Source organism: Microcaecilia unicolor, chromosome 2 (genome assembly GCF_901765095.1).
Source record: "Microcaecilia unicolor chromosome 2, aMicUni1.1, whole genome shotgun sequence".
Lineage (NCBI taxonomy): Eukaryota > Metazoa > Chordata > Amphibia > Gymnophiona > Siphonopidae > Microcaecilia > Microcaecilia unicolor.
In genome coordinates this window covers 232,593,713-232,614,105 of record NC_044032.1, presented here as the reverse complement: position 1 = coordinate 232,614,105, position 20,393 = coordinate 232,593,713, and the positions used below count along the sequence as shown (strand labels likewise).

The window sequence follows — 20,393 nt, the reverse complement described above, 5'->3', positions numbered from 1 at the left end:
GAATAAGACTGAAAATACCATAATGCCTCTGTATCGCTCCATGGTCTCCACTGTTACCACATTCTCCAGAAAAGAGTTCCAGAGTTTAACTATTTGTTGAGTGAAAAATTATTTCCTCCTATTTGTTTTAAAAGTATTTCCATGTAACTTCATTGAGTGACCCTAGTCTTTTTACTTTTGGAATCAGTAAAAAAATCAATTTACTTCTACTCATTCTACTTCACTCAGGATTTTGTAGACCTCAGTAATATTTCCCCTCATCTGTCTCTTTTCCAAGCTGAAGAGGCCTAACCTGTTTAGCCTTTCCTCATATGAGAGGAGTTCTATCCACTTTATCATTCTGGCTGCTCTTCTTTGAACCTTTTCTAATTCTGCTATATCTTTTTTGAGATACGGTGACCAGAACTGAATGCAATTCTAAAGGTGCGGTCACACCATGGAGCAAGTTAAACCAAAAAAGCTGCACTCTCAAGCTTTTATTTTATCAAGCTGTGTGAATGTGGAACATTTTGCTTGTTCATCTTAGAATGGAGCCTAATTACTTGAAAATTTTGGAGTAAATTGAGAACTTTTTTTATTTTCTAAATGTTACTGAGGGCAAGGGGTACTCCAGGACTGGACTTGGGAAACACTGGCATAAAAGGATGGAGCCTCCTGTAACCACAACCAAAACAAACCAGCAAGGCAATAAAACGTAAGAACCAGTTTATTATGTTGTTGACTTTTGATGTTTTCAATATTTATAATAATCCTGACAGATCAGTGGCATAGCTATGGGGGGGCCTGCCCCCCCCCCCCCCCCCCCACAAAATTGGATCCAGGGCTCCTGGTTTCGCTGGTGGGGATTCCCAACCCCCGCCAGCTGAAGTTTTTCTCCAGTGATGTTATCTGCACATTGCCTTGCTTCCCCTCACGTTGCGTGCTTGCTCGGTTTTCGTGAAACTGAGCATGCACTATTTGAACATGCTCAGTTTCACTAAAACCAAGCATGCAAGTGACATGAGGGGAAGCAAGGCAGGCAATGTGCAAAGAACAATGCTGTAGAAAGGCTTCAGCTGGTGGGGGTTGGGGACCCCTGCCAGCTAAGGTATATGGGGGTTGCGGCAGGGCAGGGACTGTGGCGGGGAGTGGGCTACAAACTGTGCCCCCCCCCCACTTTGGGCTCCAGACCCCCCAAATGCTAGGGTCTGGCTACACCCCTTCAGTGTATATTGTTTATCCTGTAAGGTTTGCAGTTATTTACTTTCATTCTTTGTAACTCCAATTTTAAAAGTTATTCTTAACCAATTTATATTGGTTTTATGTAATCAATACTTTATTTATTTAACATTTGTGCCCTAGAATGTTCAAAGCTACTGTAGGTGGATTCATAATTGTAATTTTAATAGTTTCCATTTGTATTTGTTTTGACTCGTTTTATGTATGGAATCATTTATTCATGTATTTATTTATTATAAATGAACTGTTTATAGTAATGTATGACTCCTGACCATAGGCGTAGACTGGGGGGGGCGAGGGGGGGCAATGCCCCCCCAAACGACAATGACGTGGACTGGCGCTAGAATGAAAAAAAAAAAAAAAACAAGCAGGCACGCGCTCGTCTCCGTCCGCTTCGCTGCTTCCCTGCCCTCTCTGTCTGCGTCCCACCCGAAAGGAAATGACATCAGAGGAAGGCGGGACGCAGACAGAGAGGGCAGGGAAGCAGCGAAGCGGACGGAGACGAGTGTGTCTATAATCTACCCCCTCTCTTCCTACCCTCCGGCGCAGGCAGCACCAATCTTCTCTAAGCCTTTCTTGTTCCTGGCAGCGGTAGCGACGTACACGCTGCCTTCAGCTCTGCCCCGAAGCCTTCTCTTCCTGTTCCCGCATAGGTGGGAACAGGAACTTGAAGAGAAGGCTTCCGGGGCAGACCGAAGGCAGCGTGTACGTCGCTACCGCTGCCAGGAACACAGAAAGGCTGAAGAAGACTGCTGCCCGCACCGGAGGGAGGGAGGAAGAGAGGGGGTAAACGGAGTCACGATCCTGGACCTCGCGGGGGGGGGGGGGGCAGCAGAGGGAAGATGAATGGGACTGGGAGGGTGGAGAGCAGAGGGAAGGAGTAAGAGATGGATGGGACTGGGAGGGGTGGGTGGGGAGCAGAGGGAAGGACCAGGAATTGGATTGGACTGGACTGGGAAAGGAGGTCAGAGGGAAGGAGCAGGAGATGGATGGGACTGGGAGGGGTGGGAAGCAGAGGGAAGGACCAGGAATTGGATTGGACTGGACTGGGAAAGGAGGTCAGAGGGAAGGAGCAAGAGATGGATGGGACTGGGAGGGGTGGGTGGGGAGCAGAGGGAAGGACCAGGAATTGGATTGGACTGGACTGGGAAAGGAGGTCAGAGGGAAGGAGCAGGAGATGGATGGGACTGGGAGGGGTGGGAAGCAGAGGGAAGGAGCAGGAGATGGATGGGACTGGGAGGGTGGGAAGCAGAGGGAAGGAGCAGGAGATGGATGGGACTGGGAGGGTGGGAAGCAGAGGGAAGGAGCAGGAGATGGATGGGACTGGGAGGGTGGGAAGCAGTGGGAAGGAGCAGGAAATGGATGGGACTGGGAGGGGTGGGAAGCAGAGGGAAGGAGCAAGAGATGGATGGGACTGGGAGGGGTGGGTGGGGAGCAGAGGGAAGGACCAGGAATTGGATGGGACTGGGAGGGGTGGGAAGCAGAGGGAAGGAGCAAGAGATGGATGGGACTGGGAGGGGTGGGTGGGGAGCAGAGGGAAGGACCAGGAATTGGATTGGACTGGACTGGGAAAGGAGGTCAGAGGGAAGGAGCAGGAGATGGATGGGACTGGGAGGGGTGGGAAGCAGAGGGAAGGAGCAAGAGATGGATGGGACTGGGAGGGGTGGGTGGGTGGGTGGGGAGCAGAGGGAAGGAGTAAGAGATGGATGGGACTGGGAGGGGTGGGTGGGGAGCAGAGGGAAGGACCAGGAATTGGATTGGACTGGGAAAGGAGGTGAGCAGAGGGAAGGAGCAAGAGATGGATGGGACTGCGAGGGGTGGGGAGCAGAGGGATGGACCAGGAGATGGATGGGATTTGGAGAGGTCAGGCACAGCAGAGGAAAGGAGCAAGAGATGGATGGGACGGAGGGATGGTGAGCAGAGGGAAGGAACAGAAGATGGATGGGACTGCGAGGGGTGGGGAGCAGAGGGATGGACCAGGAGATGGATGGGATTTGGAGAGGTCAGGCACAGCAGAGGGAAGGAGCAAGAGATGGATGGGACGGAGGGATGGTGAGCAGAGGGAAGGAACAGAAGATGGATGGGACTGGGAGGGGTGGGGAGCAGCGGGAAGGAGCAAGAGATGGTTGGGACTGGGAGGGGTGGGGAGCAGAGGGAAGGAGCAAGAGATGGATGGGACTGGGAGGGTGGGGAGCAGAGGGAAGCCTACTGGAAAGAAGACACTGCATAAAACAGAAGACACTGGGATCAAAGCGAATAGAAAAACTAAATGATCAGACAACAAAGGTAAATAAAAGTTTATTTTATTCATAATTTATTAATTGAAATGTGTCAGCTTTTTGAAATGTGCATCTGTGATATTTTGCCTGTAAATTTAATTTCCTTCCTCCATATTAGCATATTATTTGCATATGTATATATGCAAATGATATGCTAATATGCTCCGCCCATTCTTTGCCCCCCCAAATGAAACAGTCAAACTACGCCTATGCTCCTGACGCAAGCACTGATTGCCGAAACACTGCCATGTCGAGTCTTTTGAATTGTTCCTTTTGTGCCACAGACATTCATTGATGGACTGAATATTAAATGCTTTTGACGTTTTTCTTGGACTGGTTCTTGTGTTTTATTGCCCTTCTGGTTTATTTTGGTGCATATACTAGTAGCACCATTAGTACATGGCATTACAAATTGTCCATTTTACTGCTGTGTTATAAAGGCCCTTAGCATGTGGGAAAAACCCACTAGGGTACGCTATCCGCCTTATTTTCGAAAGAGAAAGACGCCCATATTTCGACCCAAATCGGGAGATGGGTGTCTTTCTCCCGTGGGCGCCCAAATCGGTATAATCGAAAGCCGATTTTGGGCGTCTTCAACTGCAATCTGTCGCGGAAACGGCCAAAGTTGATGGGGGCGTGTCGGAGGCGTGGTGAAGGTGGGGCTGGGGCGTGTTTATCAACCGAGGAGAGATGGGCGTCCTTGGCCGATAATCGAAAAAAGAAAGGCGTTTTAGCGCGAATTTGGGTCACTTTTTTGGACCTTTTTTTTTCACGAACAAGTCCCAAAAAAGTGCCCTAAATGACCAGATGACCACCGGAGGGAATCAGGGATGACCACCCCTGACTCCCCCAATGGTCACTAACCACCTCCCACTCAAAAAAAACAACTTTAAAACTTTTTCTTTCCAGCCTGTATGCCAGCCTCAAATGTCATACCCAGCGCCATCACAGCAGTATGCAGGTCCCTGGAGCAGTTGTCAGTGGGTGCAGTGGACTTCAGCCAGGTGGACCCAGGCCCATCCCCCCCTACCTGTTACACTTGTGGTGGTAAATGGGAGCCCTCCAAACCACCCCCAAAACCCACTGTACCCACATCTAGGTGCCCCCCTTCAGCCATAATGGTGTAGAGTTGTGGGGAGTGGGTTTTGGGGGGGATTTGGGGGAGAATTTGGGGGGCTCAGCACCCAAGGGAAGGGAGCTATGGACTTCAGAGGTAGTTAACTTTTTTTTTAATTGTTACAAGTGCCCCCTAGGGTGCCCGGTTGGTGTCCTGGCATGTGAGGGGGACCAGTGCACTACGAATCCTGGCCCCTCCCACGACCCAATGCCTTGGATTTGGTCGCTTTTGAGCTGGACGCCTTCAGTTTCCATTATTGCTGAAAAACGAAATCGCCCTGCTCAAATCCGCACAAATCCGATGCATTTGGCTGGCACAAACCGTATTATCGGAAAAAAGATGGACGCCCATTTTTTCCGAAAATACGGTTTATCCTGCCCCTTCACGTACCCGTTCTCGGAGATAGACGCCCATTAAGATGGGCATTCGCGTTCGATTATGCCCCTCTATGTCCACTTTACACTGCAGCTTAGTAAAAGAACACATAAAATAGTCATCCAGTGATTTTGTTTTTTTATAGATAATCTTCTTCAGTACAGCTAACAATTCAGCACTATACATAGGACTAACAAAAGCAGATCATTTTAGAGGCCATCATGTGCAACATTCTTCTTTTGTCTTCCTGTACACCCACCTTTTGTTCACAGGGAAAAAAAATAGAGGTTTGGTACAATACCTCAAGGTAGAGCTTCTTTTTATAACACAACTGCAATATATATTCTCCGAATGTCAGAACCAAAGCCACTTTAGATTTATTGTCTTCCGCTGGGTGGTAATATATTGATCCACCTAAAACATAACATGAAGACCTTGTGTGAGAACATGGAAATTAATAAGGGTTTTAATTAATATTATCCTAATAATAAACAGGGCTGGCCCAAGAGTATTTGACACCCTAGGCAACCTTCAGCTATGTATCCCCCTCCCCCCACTAAGGGGTGGTTCAAGGCCCTACTCCTTACATGCCCACCATCCCCCTTTCTCTACATGCACCTCCTCTCCAAGCTGTTCAGCACCTTTCCCCTTCCCTACCTCCCCTCCCCTCCATGATGGCCAGCATATCTCTCCTTCCCTGCCTCCCTCCACCCCAAGGGGTTCAGCATCTGTCATTTCACCACCTCCACTCCAAGGTAAGCAACATCTCTCTCTTTCCCTACCTCCCCTTCTCAAAATGTCCAGCATCTCATATTCTCTCTCTTCTCTTTCCTGTGGTGCTTGGCATCCCTTTTCTTCCCTACCTCCTCTTCGCAAAATGTCAAAAGTATGTAAGCATCACTATACTGGGACAGGCCAAAGGTCCATCAAGCCCAGTATCCTGTTTCCAATCATAAGGACCTGGAAAGATCCCAAAAGAGTAAAACAGATTTTTTTTCTTTTCTAAAAAAGGCAGTGGATTTCCCCAAGCCTATCTTAATAATGGTTTATGGACTTTTCTTTCAGGAACTTAGCCAAACCTTTTTTAAACCTTGCTAAGGTAACTTCTTTAAACATGCAACTGGCTCTGCAGTATAACTATTTCATTTTGGATGGATGTATTTATTAATAAATTGTTGGGCATTGTGATGGATGCATAATTTCCCCCTCACTCGCCAATTTATTTAAGGCTAATTTTGAAGAGCAATAGGTTTATTCTTCCCTTGCTAATTGTTATTTGACATGCTAGTATCAATACATTGATGACATTTTTGTTCTGTGGTCTGATATAGTGACCCAGATTCAAGATTTTATACAGACATTGAACAATAGTCATCCTATTATTCATTTTGACTTGAGCTTTGGGATTTTTCACAATACGTTTTTTTCAAAACCTACAAAGAGAAATACTTTTTTGCATTACGATTGCATGAAACCTCAACATGCCAAGATAAGTTTTCCTTTTTCTCAGTTCTTGCATTATAGGAGAACTTGGGATTCAATAGAATATGCTCATCTCATCACTTAAACTGGAAAACAGGTTTATCTCAGGAAACTCGTGAGTAAAGCTTGGAAGAGAGCTTTATGTAATTATCATGAGGATTAATTATCTCTCTACTCTCATGAGACTGAAGAGATGCATGAAGGCTTTTGAACGGTTACTGCTTTGTTTGCATACAGCAGGTCTGATGTTTGGTTTGGTAAATCTGAGACTGCATCGGGACGTGGGAAATGTGGCAGTTGTTCATTGTGTGCCTTCATCCGTAATGGCACACAACTGGTGGATCCTGTGAAGAACCGTACTTTCAAATTTAGTAATTCCACTACATGCACATCTTGAAATGTGATTTACATGATCACTTGTCCTTGCCATTTGAAATATGTGAGACAAATTTCACGCATGTTTAAGACAAGGATTATCGAACATCGACATTGTGTGTCCCGTGGGAAGCTAGAAGAACCTTTAGTTAGACACTCTTCAGTTTCATCATACATTTTCAGAATTATGCTGTATGGTCATTGATCAGATTCAGTACACTTCAAGAAGTCAAAACATACCTCTTTAAAGCACATATAAATGAATCTCTCTTTGCGGCAAAATGAACCAGGAGGTACCTGTGGCATTCCATATCATTTTTTCCTTCCCTTTCTACCCTATCAATTATTGTACTTCTCCCTTTTGCCCTAATAGGTCTTGCCTGTCACGGTTGTGGCCCTGTTTCATGCTCTCACTCATCTCGCCACCTGGCTGCGATGGACTGTCTGTTTGCTGTTTCCCATGTTCCAGAAGTCATGCTGGTCCGGTCCGGATCTTCCAGCCTTCCAGACAGTCTTGGGATTTTTGGAACTTAGCAGCACCCTTACCTGGTGAACTCCCTTGCATGTTGCAGTGGCGTAGCCAGACAGCCAATTTTGGATGGGCCTGAGCCCAAATTGGATGGGCACAACATTTTTTCTGCGCTGTCCTACTCTCACATGTCACCCCCACATTTCACCCTCTCATCCACCCCCATGTTCAACCTCTCTTTCTTCCTCCCTCTCTCCTTCTGTCCACATCACTCTCACTGTCTCCCTTCCTTGTGCCCTTGGTCCAACATCTCTCTTGTTCTTCCTTCTTCTTCACCATACAGCATCTCTCCCTCTCTCCTACTTCTATGTCCAACATTTCTCTCTCTCTCCCTGTCTCTTCTGCATCTCTCCCTCCCACTCCACACCCAGCATTTCTTCCTCTCTCTCCCCATGCATCTCTCCCTCCCCCTCCATCCTCATGTCCATTTCTCCCTCTCTCGCCTCAGCATCTCTTCCTCTCTCTCCATCCCATGCAGCAGCTCTTCCTCCCACCCCACCTCCAACAGTTGTCTCCCCCGACCCATGTAGCATCTCTCCCTCCCATCCCATGTCCAACTTTCTCCCTCACTCTTTACCCCCCTGTGCAGCAACTCTCCCTCCCACCCCACCTCTCTCTCCCTCCCATCCCAAATAATTATTTTTTCTTATCTACACCCCAGGCAGCATCTCTTCCTCCCTCACCTCAAAAAATTAATCCTCTCTCTTCCCTCCCCCTGTGCAGCACCTCTTTCATCCCCTCCCCTCCATGCAGTTCTTTTTGTGATCCTTTGTCTGAATCTCCCCTCTCCTTTTACAAACATCACATCAGCTTGTCCTGCGCCTACCTCAAAGAACTTCTGCCTGAAATTCTTCTCCCCGCTGCTGGATCAGACACACAGAGAAGCACAACTGAAAAGGCGACTGATATCCTACAGCACAGCATCAACTGGCGGACGGGGAAGCAAAACCAAATGCAAGAGAAAAAAAAAGTGTGTTTTAAGTAACACTTTAAAGGGAGAGAAGGACAATTCAGGAGAAAGCGCTGGAGGGAGATCATTCCAGAGCTAGAAACGCAGTAACTGAAAATTCACAGCCCCGAAACAGTGCCCAAGGATATTTCACCTTTGAAAACCACAAACTGTGTCTGACAGCTCCTGTGTCGTGTCCTTCACAAAGCAGCTATGATATTTACACATCAAGCAAATCCATGATTTCTCGCAGTTCGCAGGACTCACCTCTGCAGGATCCTTTTGAAGTTCCCAATCAACCAGAGAAGTGCTTTTCCAGGAAACTCACACTCAGGAGGCAGCAGATAGAAGACTCAAACTTCAGCCAAAGTAACTAAGTCATTGGGTGTGAACAGCGTCCGCCAATCTTGGCTCAGCGAAATGCTGAAAATGTAGCGCAGGGTATGTGTAATCGGTGACACGTACAGCAGTGGACATTAACAGGCCAAAGTACAGCTTCTTGCACCTCTTCGGGTTTTAGTGCTGAAGTGCATTCCTTTAAGTGTGTGCTCTCAGGTGGAGGAGGTGTGCCAAGCATTGAAAATATGATAATCCCAACAGACCCTAAAGATTTTGACGTTTTTACTATTACAGCTGTTTGAGAACGGAGGGGACAGCACGAGTGTCCAGGTATTATTTCTGTACTAAGGGATTCAACCTTTGCCTTCCTTTTAAGGTCCCTGCAGCATTCTTTTTTTTGCCCGTCGCCGGCAGCGCTGCGATTCACACAGGCTGCTCCTCTCCCCCTTGCCGCATCCATCCGGCCCTCTCTGATGCACTTCCTGTTTTCATAGGGCCAAATGGATGCTGCAGGGGGAGCGGAGCGGCCTCTGTGAATCGTAGCGCTGCCGGCGATGGGTGAAAAAAGGAATGCTGCAGGGACCGAGGCAGCAGCAGGGAGAACAATTTCAGGCAGGCAACACTCCTGGACCAGACCCAAAAGCAGCGATGTTGTTGGGTTGAGGCTAGTTAGGGCGGGCGGGCCTGGAGCAAAAGTGGCTGGGCCTGGGCCCATCCAGGCCCGCCCGTGGCTACGCCCCTGGTATGTTGCCTTTATTTAGCACCTGGGAACTTTCAGGCTTTGCCTTGGCATCAGAGGTCTTCAGTCCTGTTCTTGTCCTTGTTGGTCTGTTGCGATTCCTGCCCTGAAAGCTTGTTTTGCCTGTTTTTGACCTTGCTGGTTTCCTAGTTTATTCTACTGTCTGCTGCCTGCCCAAGACTCTGCTTGCTTCCTGGTTTGTTCTAAGGTCTGCTGCCTGCCCAAGACTCTGCTTGTTTCCTGGTTTATTCTACTGTCTGCTGCCTGCCCAAGTCTCTGCTTGTTTCCTGGTTTGTTCTACTGTCTGCCACCTGCCCAAGACTCTGCTTGATTCCTGATTTACTATTGATTGCCGCCAGCCTACAGACTCTGTGTGGTTCCTGGTTTCCCTGCTGCTTTGCTGCCTACCGGTAAGACTGCGTGATTCATGGTCTATTCTCCTGCTTCTGCTTAGTGCTTCTGCTCCAGTCCAGCTGCTCCAGTCTGGCCTGTGCCCGTCTGTCTGTGGTCTGCCTTGCCTCCTGTTTGGGTGATTTGCCTGCCGCTGCCACTCCTCGGCAGTGGCCCAAGGGCTCACAGACCCAGTGTGTCGTGAGAAGCGTGACATTGCCTGAATATTGTCTTTGTTTGTGTTGTCCCCTTTTCTTATTTATAGATTGTACACCGCTCTGAAATACTCCAAAGGGTGGGATAGTACATTTTTAATAAACTTGAAACTTGGTGCTGAAAGAAGCAATATCCAATGTGAAGTTAAGTCCTGATAGCATACTAGTGAGGTTGAAATAGACTGGGCCCTGGCAGTGCGGTAGCCAGGAAGGTCTCACAGTCTCCACCCTTGACAATCACCCACGAATGCTAAATGAAATGTCAAGAAAGGGAGAAGTCTTACAGGTGGATGTGATGCTAGGGAACACCTGGAAGGTAACAGCCAGGTTGCTTGTATCCAGTGATGTATCTCTCATTAATATCACCCTCACTCGCCAAATCAAAGAGCAAGGGCTTGCCAGGCATGCAAAATATCCACCCCAGGCTCTTCTTGTGCCTGGCTTGGGGGTTAACATGTCCTGGAAATCATTTGTGTTCCCATGTGATTGGTGAACAAGGAGTTTGTGCACAACTGTTATATTGTGCGAAACTTCCAACAGCTGCTTCTGCTGGAATTAAACTATTTTGTATGGTTGGGAGCAATAATCAATTTCTTACACAGCGTACTGTGGAGTAGACTGGAAAGTGCAAGGTCAAGAGCACCCAAGACATTAAAGCTCTGTATTTGCTTGGGCCATCAAGCCCTTGATACAGTGGTTTTCTTCAACCCAAATACCCAATTTGGGGAATTGGGATTAACCACATCTGCTGTGCCATGCATGGAAATAACTGAGATCCCTATTTATCTACTGGTTACGAACCGCTGGCCAGAGGCAATCGCTGTCCGAAGAAAGGAGTCCTTGGGTTTCCTAGTGGGGGAATCCTTTCCTGGAGTTGGGTCAGTTTGCCCGTTATTGGCTCTGCACCTAGAACCTGGGATTGTAGCCCGGGGGGGGGGGGGGCGGCACCTGAGTGTGTTTATACTGGACCAAAGGGTCTTTTGGATATGATGTTTGTTTTGTTCATATGAAAATGAATCAACCTCAATAGGGCTAGAGGAAGACCGTCTACTTCTGTCATATGATTCTGAGGCTGCTGGGGCATCCTTTGATTTACCCCACGCAAGTCATGTAGTGCACATTGTACAGACAACCTCTTTGCATGACAAGGTAGAGGAATCCATAGAAAAAGGAATCACCCTTTTCCTGGGTTCATGAGTTTGGTAAAGGAACAGGCCATCCAGGCTGATGCCTGTATATCAAAAGAGGAGTGACAGAGCTCAAGAACTTAATTTACAAATATCAGGACCTCTTCGTAGTTGACTCATATGATTGTAAGTTGATCAACCTCCATGTCACTCACAACCCAACTGAGCCCAACAGTAAACCTGTCTTTGTGTGCCAGTATAAGATTCCACTGACATCTTATGAGTCTGTACAAGAGATTCTGAACATCCTAGAAGCATGAGACAACATCTGACAGTGCAACGGCCGCTATAATTCACCCATATGGCCCATTCTGAAGAAGAATAACACATGGAGACCCAGCCATTGGGAGGTTCTATGCCTACATCTCAGACCCCGAGTGTCATGTGTACATTTACCAAGTGGCTTCAGTATTTACTAGCTCCCAACTGCACTGCTGAAATGACAGCTACTCTTCTCATCAAACATGTGTTTAGTCGATGAGGTCTACTAATCTGGGTAGACTCCGATTAGGGACCTCATTTCACAGGTAAGGTAATTCAGCACATGTGGAAAATTCTAGGTGTCGAGAATTGCTTATCATCCTCAGTCCTCAGGTCAGGTGGAACGATTAAACAAAACCATATTAGCATACTTAAAAAGTATGTTTCCTGTCTGGCAGAGGCTGGAATATGAAGTTACCCTTGGTGTTAATCCTTTAGTGTCCAATGTTCCCGTAATAAGCCATATGGGAACTGATTGATGGGAACATTGGACACTAAAGGGAATGGCTATCAGGTCCACACCTTACCGTTCCATGGGACTGTCACTATTTGAGATGATGACAGGTAGGGAAATGACTCTGCCCATCCACCTACTGTACAGAACCCAGGATGTCAATCTCACTAGTGTCACCACCGCACATGAATATATCACCCATTTACACCAAGTCTTGCAGGCAGCATATTCCTTTGCACAGAGAAACCTGAACAAAGCTGTCAGAGGGCAGAAAACCTATTATGATCTAAAAGCTACTGACAAAGAATATCAAGTTGGTGATAAGGTCTTCTATTATAATTTTGAAAGGGACAGGGCCAAGAGTTGTAAATTTCTACTTAACTGGAAGGGCCCCTACCAAGTTGTTAAGGCATTCCCTGTTGCCTATCAACTCTGCATTAGGAAGGCCAGTGATGAGGAAAGTACGCTAAAGTGGGTCCATATTAATCAGCTCAGGTCATGTCACCCTAGGAAGCTTACTGCCATCCTAAGTGAGGAGGAAAATGAGGGAAACTCTGGTTCTGATGAATAAACTGTTTGTATTTATATTTTCCAAGTGAACTCCTAAGAAATTGGCTGGGATGATGAGTTGTCAAAGATCTTTCTAGCTAAACTAACTGACTTTCAATTTTAGGAGAGTGGACCTCATCCCTGTTGCTCTGTCTGCTAGACCTTCGATTCTGTCTCTCCAGGCCTAGGAGAAGGATAGACACAGTGGTGTAGCTAAGGGTGGGCTGGGGGGGCACAGGCCCACCCATTCTTGCCTCAGGCCCACCCAGTTTTGTGGCCCCCAAAGCACCTCATTGGCAGGCCTCTCTCTCTCACAGCAGCTATCCATCTCTCTCTGCCCTCCCCTGTCTACCTTTGAGCGTTGTCTGCAACAATTCCTTTAGGCGACGTGCGCCAACCCTGTAGGCTTCCCTCTACCGTGTCCCACCCTCAATGATGTCACTTCCTGTTTCTTCACTGGCAGCACCGCAGGGACACGGTAGAAGGAAGTCTGCAGGACCGGTGCAGGTTGCTTACAGGAATTGCTGCCGGTGACAGCTTAGAGGTACACCAGGGAGGGCGAGGTTTCAGAGAGAGATAGGCAGATGCCGGGCAGAGTGGGGGAAGAGAGGGGAAGATGCCAGGTGGGGGGAGGGGAGAGATGATGATGTGGAGGGAAAAGTTTTTTTTTAAATATGTATGCACGGGGTGCACCCGGGTTAACGCAGGGCCTATGCTCCTGGATAGAAAAGTCACAAGGGGGGGGGGGGGGTAATGAAAAAGTTTAGATTGCTAATTTACTAACTCCTTTTAATGTGAAAGAGTATCATATCCAACACTAACCTCTGGGTGGTCCCAGGGGTAACCTTTGGGTGGTTCCAGGGGTAACCAATTAATGCCCAGTAAACACTGTTAGTGCTATTATTTTAAAGTTAGTATTGTTTTTTTTCTCATGTGTGTGTGTGTGTGTGTGTGTTTTTTAAGTTTACACTGTCCAGGTCATTGCAAAATAAATAAAAACAATTTTTGAAACCTTTCTTTAAAGGTAGGGCTTGTGCCCAGGAGTCCTGGCACGGACACAAAGTTATTTATGCCAAGGGGCACCCCCTTTTACCATTTTAATGTCATTTTGCCATGTATGTGGTCACTGGCTTTTGATCTGCTATAGCAAAGAAATAAACCATGGTTCAATATTTTTGCTTTTTGCCAATGGCTATATTATCTTTGGCCTTGTGCATTATTTTTGGTTTTATGATTTTGCCAGCGAACAAATCAGATCATGACTATTTTTGTAACTTAAGGCTCAAAAGTGCTAACATAAAATGCTTATGCTTAAAAAACTGTGGTGCACTTTTTTGAAATTTAAATTCCAATCCAATTTTAAAGTTATATAAATGCATTTCAAATTTGTTTTCCTAAATATGTATGTACATACCTCCTAGGTGTAACCACAATGGATCAGATTCACTATTCAGTTATGTAACCAAACACACTGTGAATCAAATGTACACATTAACAAACCACTTAATGTGTATTTGCTGAAATGAGAGGAAAAACCTCATACTGACGTGGCTCAACTCGGTTGCTTAAACTGGAAATATTAACAAAGACTGTGAAAATCTGTAAAAAAAAAAATCTCTGAGCCCACAGTGAAAAAGTAATCATAGGCACAAAAACCTCTCACTTTTTCACTGTGGGCTCAGAGATTTTTTTTTACAGATTTTCACAATCTTCGTTAATATTTCCGATTTAAGCAACCAAGACTGTGAAAATCTGTAAAACAATCTCTGAGCCCACAGTGAAAAAGTGAGAGTTTTTGTGCCTATGATTACTTTTCACTGTGGGCTCAGAGATTGTTTTACAGATTTTCACAGTCTTGGTTGCTTAAATCGGAAATATTAACGAAGATTGTGAAAATCTGTAAAAAACAATCTCTGAGCCCACAGTGAAAAAGTGAGAGTTTTTGTGCCTATGATTACTTTTCACTGTGGGCTCAGAGATTGTTTTACAGATTTTCACAGTCTTGGTTGCTTAAATCGGAAATATTAACGAAGATTGTGAAAATCTGTAAAAAAAAATCTCTGAGCCCACAGTGAAAAAGTAATCATAGGCACAAAAACCTCTCACTTTTTCACTGTGGGCTCAGAGATTTTTTTTTACAGATTTTCACAATCTTCGTTAATATTTCCGATTTAAGCAACCAAGACTGTGAAAATCTGTAAAACAATCTCTGAGCCCACAGTGAAAAAGTGAGAGTTTTTGTGCCTATGATTACTTTTCACTGTGGACTCAGAGATTGTTTTACAGATTTTCACAGTCTTTGCTAATATTTCCGGTTTAAGCAACTGAGTTGAGCCACAGCAGTATGAAGTTTTTCCTCTCATTTCAGCAAATACACATGAAGTGGTTTGTTAATGTGTACATTTGATTCACAGTGCGTTTGTGTACATACCTCCTAAACAAAGGAGGTCATAAGGTACTGGTTTCCTGTCTACATTACTCATACCTATTATCATAACAGGTTTAGTTTAGGCAGATATACATTTCTACACCTGTTTTTCTTAGGTTATACAAACTTTTATTCACACATATGTTTTTACCTCTCATAATTACATTTAGGTTTTCCTAAATACATTTTTTGTGTTAAATTAGGTCACATATATGCAGTCAGTATTAGATAATAGAAAGGTAATTTACTTTCATTATATCTGAGTGTTTTCATATCATACTGTAATGGTACCAATACTTGTTTCAGAATTATATACGGATTGCTTCATTGCATTTTGTGATTTTACTGACAATGATATGTATATATTCTGTACATTATTGTGTTTTATTCACTTTATTGTTTGTTTGTAAGCCACATTGAACTTGAGTCTATTTCGGGCTAATGTGGGGTATAAATGTCATGAATGAAATGAATGAATGAATATATATATATATATATATATATATATATATATATATATACTGTATATATATATTCTGAGTGAAACATTTATCTTAAGTTTGTGCTTGGCTAGTATATTGTTGTTATTCGATATGATAAGCGATAAGGTTTTCTCCATTTTTAATGGTTTTACTAGTAGTACATGCACACCTAGTATAGTGCAGTTTTATCTATATCTTATAAGTTAGACCAAATATTACTATTTTATATACTGCTTTCATATTATTTCCATTGTCATAATACATATTAGGTTAAGTTACTACATTCCGATGATGTTTACTGTAATTTTAGTGCAAAATCTCTGTAGGTTTTTTTCCATGAATAGGTTTTTCCTATGCTGACATATCGTTGATGGCTATGCTTGCAATATTTATATACTATCGATATTTTGTTGCACTGATTTATGACAGACATTATACAGTTCTTTTTGTGTATTTATTGCAATATTATTTCATGTAGTATACTTTTTGTTGATGAACTAAGCTGCATTCATTGTCAGAGACTTATAAGCATGAATGTCTATAGTTACTGTGGCATGGACTTTCTAATTCACTCAAAGAAGTGTGTTGTATGCCACACTCAACTTTTGTTATAGCGTTGTTTATTCCTGCTTGCAAGTTTTAAGTGTAATGCCCAGCATGGTAAGGACTGCATCCATTGAACTTTCCCATGGATTCTATGGACAGACAACTATACATCGCCAGCAGCCCATGCTGTGGACATTAAAGATCACTAAAGTCAGTGGTGTGCTGGTAAATGTTTAACAGGCTCTCTCCCCGGTCCCCCTTCTGCACCCCCCCAAATTGCAGAGATGGCTATAGCCAGGGAGAGAGCCTGGGGGGGGGGGGCAATGCATTACTCCAGGGAAAAAAATTAAATGATCCCAGGTTCCAATCGAATTCATGTTTAATGTGCGATAAAATGCCATAAATAAGTAAATAAATATAAACTTTTAATGTTGAGCACCTGATTCTCAAAGTGAACATATTCCAAATGCTATAATGAAAATAAAATGATTTTTTCTACCTTTGTTGGCTGGTGACTTTGTTTTTCTGATCATGCTGGCCCAATATCCGATTCTGCTGCTATCTGTCCTCTTAACTCCGTTTCCAGGGCTTCCTTTCCATTTATTTCTTTCATTTCCTCTTCATTTGTGATCCTCAGCTGCTGCCTATTTTCATCCATGTGCAGTTTTTCTCCTCTCTTCCTTTTCCTTCATATCATCTCCTTCCTCACTCTTCCCTCCCCTCCATCCATGTCCAGCATTTCTTCTCTCTCCCCTACCCTCCCCTCCATCCACCTACCCATGTCCAGCAACCCTCCTCTCTCCCCTGCCCCCCCTCCATCCACCCATGCCCAGCGACTCTCCTTTCTCCCCTGCCCCCCTCCTCCAGCTACCCATGCCCAGCGACTCTCCTCTCTCCCCTGCCCCCCTCCTCCAGCTACCCATGTCCAGCGACTCCTTTCTCTCCCCTGCCACCCATGTCCAGCAAGTCCCTTCTCTCCCCTGCCCCCCTCCAGCCACTGAGGTTGTCCAGTGGATGCTTCGGGGCAGGCAGGAAAGATCCCCAGTCTTTCTTGCCCGCTGCCAGCGCTGACTCTCCCCCGCTGTTGGATCGCTCTTCAAAATGGCCACCGAGACTAACAAGGGCGGCCTCCAAGACTTCAGCATGCAACCCATGATTTTGTTATAAAAGGGGGCTCATCTGAGGCAAAGGGCTGTTGGGTTGACATTCCATATGAGGAGCAGACTTGCACCGCATCTGACTGACCATCTGAGGAACACATTGCCACCTGCTAGAAGTCTGCATCAAGTTGAATGTGCCATGTGCTTTTTTGTAGTGCTGTGTGGGGATAGAGTAGCTTGACTGGATTAGAACTCCGTCTAGAATAATGTGCATTTACTCTGAGCAGTTTCTATGAAATGACTTCCTGTGTCTTTATTTTTGTCTTCTTTGCACATGATCTTTGCTGCTATTTTATATAAATAAGCACCCTATTTTTAATAATACTGGGTTGTGGAGTTAGTTCTTTTGATATTTCGGCATTGTGAGCTTGGAGCTAAAGATAAAAGGGAACACATATGCTTCTGACATTTCACTTACTAATGCTGGTATTGCTAGAGACCCATTCTTTTATCATTTATACTGTGTCAAGTTCTCCCCATAACCCTCCACAAGGTTGATATCTGTGTACACCCCACACTCCTCTTCATCCCACAAGTCCAGCACACCTCTGTTTTCCCTCCAGCATACCTCTCCCTTCCCTCCCGCCCTCCTCCTCCTCCTACGTCCAGCACACCTCTGTTTTCCTTCCAGTCCTCTTCCTCCTTCTCCTCCTCCTCCCACAAGTCCAACACACCTCTCCCTTCCTTCCAGCCCCCTCCCCCCCCAAAAAAAGTATAGCACTTCTCTTCCTTACTCCAATCCAGCCACCCCCAATACAACATCCCTCACTGCCTTCACTCCCACAGTCCAGTATCATTACCTTTTCCTTCTCCCCTCACCCACCCACTGATCACTGCTGCCACAGTGCTTGCAGCTTATATTTTCAGGCTGTCGCTGGCAGTGGCAGCAATTCACAAAAGCACTTCAGAGCCTTCCCTCTGTTGCATCCAGTCCTCTCTGATGCAACTTCCTGTTTATGCAAGGTCTGGATGCAGCAGAGGGAAGGTCCTGAACTGCATGTGTGAAACACTGCCAGCGACAGCCCGAAAATGTAAGCTGCAAGCACTATGGCAGTGGTGGTGGGGGGGAGAGAAGGGAGAGGCAGTGATCCCTGATCTGTAGGAAGGAAAGCAGCAAGGGATGCTGGAATGTGGGTGGCTAGGGTGTACCACTTCTGGGTGGGCCTTGGGCAAAAGTGGGTGGTTCTGGATCCATCCAGGCTCACCTGTTGCTATGCCCCTGGTTGGCAGAAGGGGGAGCATGAGGGGCTGGGGCCACCACAGAGACTGTGAATGTGAACCAGTTCACATGCTGCACAAAGATTCTCTCTTTCTACTTCCAACACCACCAGCTGAAGACATGCACCACTTTAATCTGACCCTTAAAAGCGTTTGGCTCTGGGCCAAGGACATGTTCCTTGTGGCAATGCAGCTCCGGGCAATTCTGCTGGATGCTTCTATTCTTGGCCTTGGGTGGATTATTTTATAGAAGATGGCAGGAGACTTGCAGGAAGGGGATACTTGAAAACAGAATCCTCCCTATTATGAATGACTGCTTGGGTGCAGAGTGGGTAAGGCAGTGATTAAGCCCTTTGCATATTGCAAGTAAGGCTCTGTTACCTAGTGCACTGGATCTAACTTGTGCTGCTCTACTAGCAAATTAGCATGGAATGGAACCTACAGCGGCCAATTATAAGGCAAGTGGGCACTTAGATTCTTCTTGCTAGAAATAGCTCAGCTGAGACTTCTAGTGCCTCGACTAGTAATTGGACTTACTAAATTTTATTTTGCTACGTTCTTACAGCTTGAAAATCAGAGGGCTGTTTCTTCTGCCTAATTGACAGTAGTAGGAGGACAGAGCCTTTGGAGGGAAACTGTATTGATACAAATAGCAAGCCCAGTGGGGGTAGCCTGGTTTTTGGCTTCAGCTCCCTAGCCATTGTACCACTGCTGCAAGGGGACTAGGCTTGGACTTATTCTCTATGAGGAAAGGCTAAAGTGGCTAGGGCTCTTCAGCTTGGAGATAAGATAGCTGAGGGGATAACTCATCTACTATAGCTACTTAAATCACTCCTCTCCTTCTTCTTTTACCCTCATCTAACCTCTGCACAACATTAAATGTATATGTCACCTTGCAATGACAATGTTAACAAAACTATATAAGCCACATTGAGCCTGCAAACAGGTGGGATAATGTGGGATACAAATGCAATAAATAAATAAATAAATAAATATGATAGAGGTCTATAAAATAATGAGTGGAGTGGAACAGGTAGACGTGAAGTATCTGTTTACTCTTTCCAAAAATACTAGGACTAGGAGGCATGTGATGAAGCTATAAAGTAGTAAATTTAAAACAAATCGGAGAAAATGTTTCTTCACTCAACATGTAATTAAACTCTGGAATTCGTTGCCAGAGAATGTGATAAAGGCAGTTAGCTTAGCGGGGTTTAAAAAAGGTTTGGACGGCTTCGTAAAGGAAAGTCCATAGACCATTATTAAAATGGACTTGGAGAAAATCCACTGCCTATTTCTAGGATGGTATACAACAACTTATAGGTGGCGTGAAAAATGGTGGCATTTTTTGCGCCACCTATAAGTTGTTGTGTACCATTCAAGATATAGTGGTGGAACGTTGCCAACTTTTTGTGTGTATTTCTAGGATGAGCAGCATAAAATGTATTGTACTGTTTTGGGATCTTGCCAGGTATTTGTGACCTGGATTGGCCACTGTTGGAAACAGGATGCTGGGCTTGATGGACCTGTGATCTGTCCCAGTATGGCAATACTTATGCACTTATGACTGTACGTAGTTAACTCTGAGAAGTTCCATTTTTTCCCAAAATCATTCAAGTTTAAATAAACTATTGGACTCAGAACTGCAATGTTGTCCTGGATTGACTTATTGGATGAAAGAAGAGTGCTAAGTGACTGGATTTGCAGTTTTGTTTCAGCCTCTCAGGGTGCTGGTCCCAGTCTTAACCTCACAAAACAGTCCTAAACATACTTAAAATAACACATCCTGATGTTTCCCAGGCAAACAAGATGAATTCTTATATCTGCTGTAATAAACTAATCTGAATGGTTAATTACACAGAGGTATACTCAGCAAAGGCATTATTGACAATTTTTAAAAAACATGAATTTAATACGTAAGAAATGTTGTACAATACCTTTATCGTCAGCACGTTCACCAGCAGCCAGTTCAAATTTATCACAAGCACTCTGCTTAACAATTACAGATTTCTGACTGGCTACTGACATAATGTTGTAAAATTTTTTTATATCTGAAAAAAATACAATTCATTCTTAACTTCTAGAACATGAAACATTGAAACAC

General features: G+C 45.0%; 1 protein-coding gene across 4 annotated transcripts in view; it reads right to left on the bottom strand.

Annotated features, from left to right (window-relative positions):
* The window catches only part of LOC115463361, a 209,087-nt gene that overhangs the window by 31,131 nt on the left and 157,563 nt on the right, over window positions 1-20,393 (bottom strand). For all 4 annotated transcript variants that reach the window (XM_030193785.1, XM_030193784.1, XM_030193786.1 and 1 more), the window contains 2 exons: window positions 20,227-20,340; window positions 5,291-5,403 (listed from right to left, as the gene is read on the bottom strand). In XM_030193785.1, the coding sequence (XP_030049645.1) occupies window positions 5,291-5,403; window positions 20,227-20,340 (227 nt within the window). The remainder of the gene's footprint in view (window positions 1-5,290; window positions 5,404-20,226; window positions 20,341-20,393) is intronic.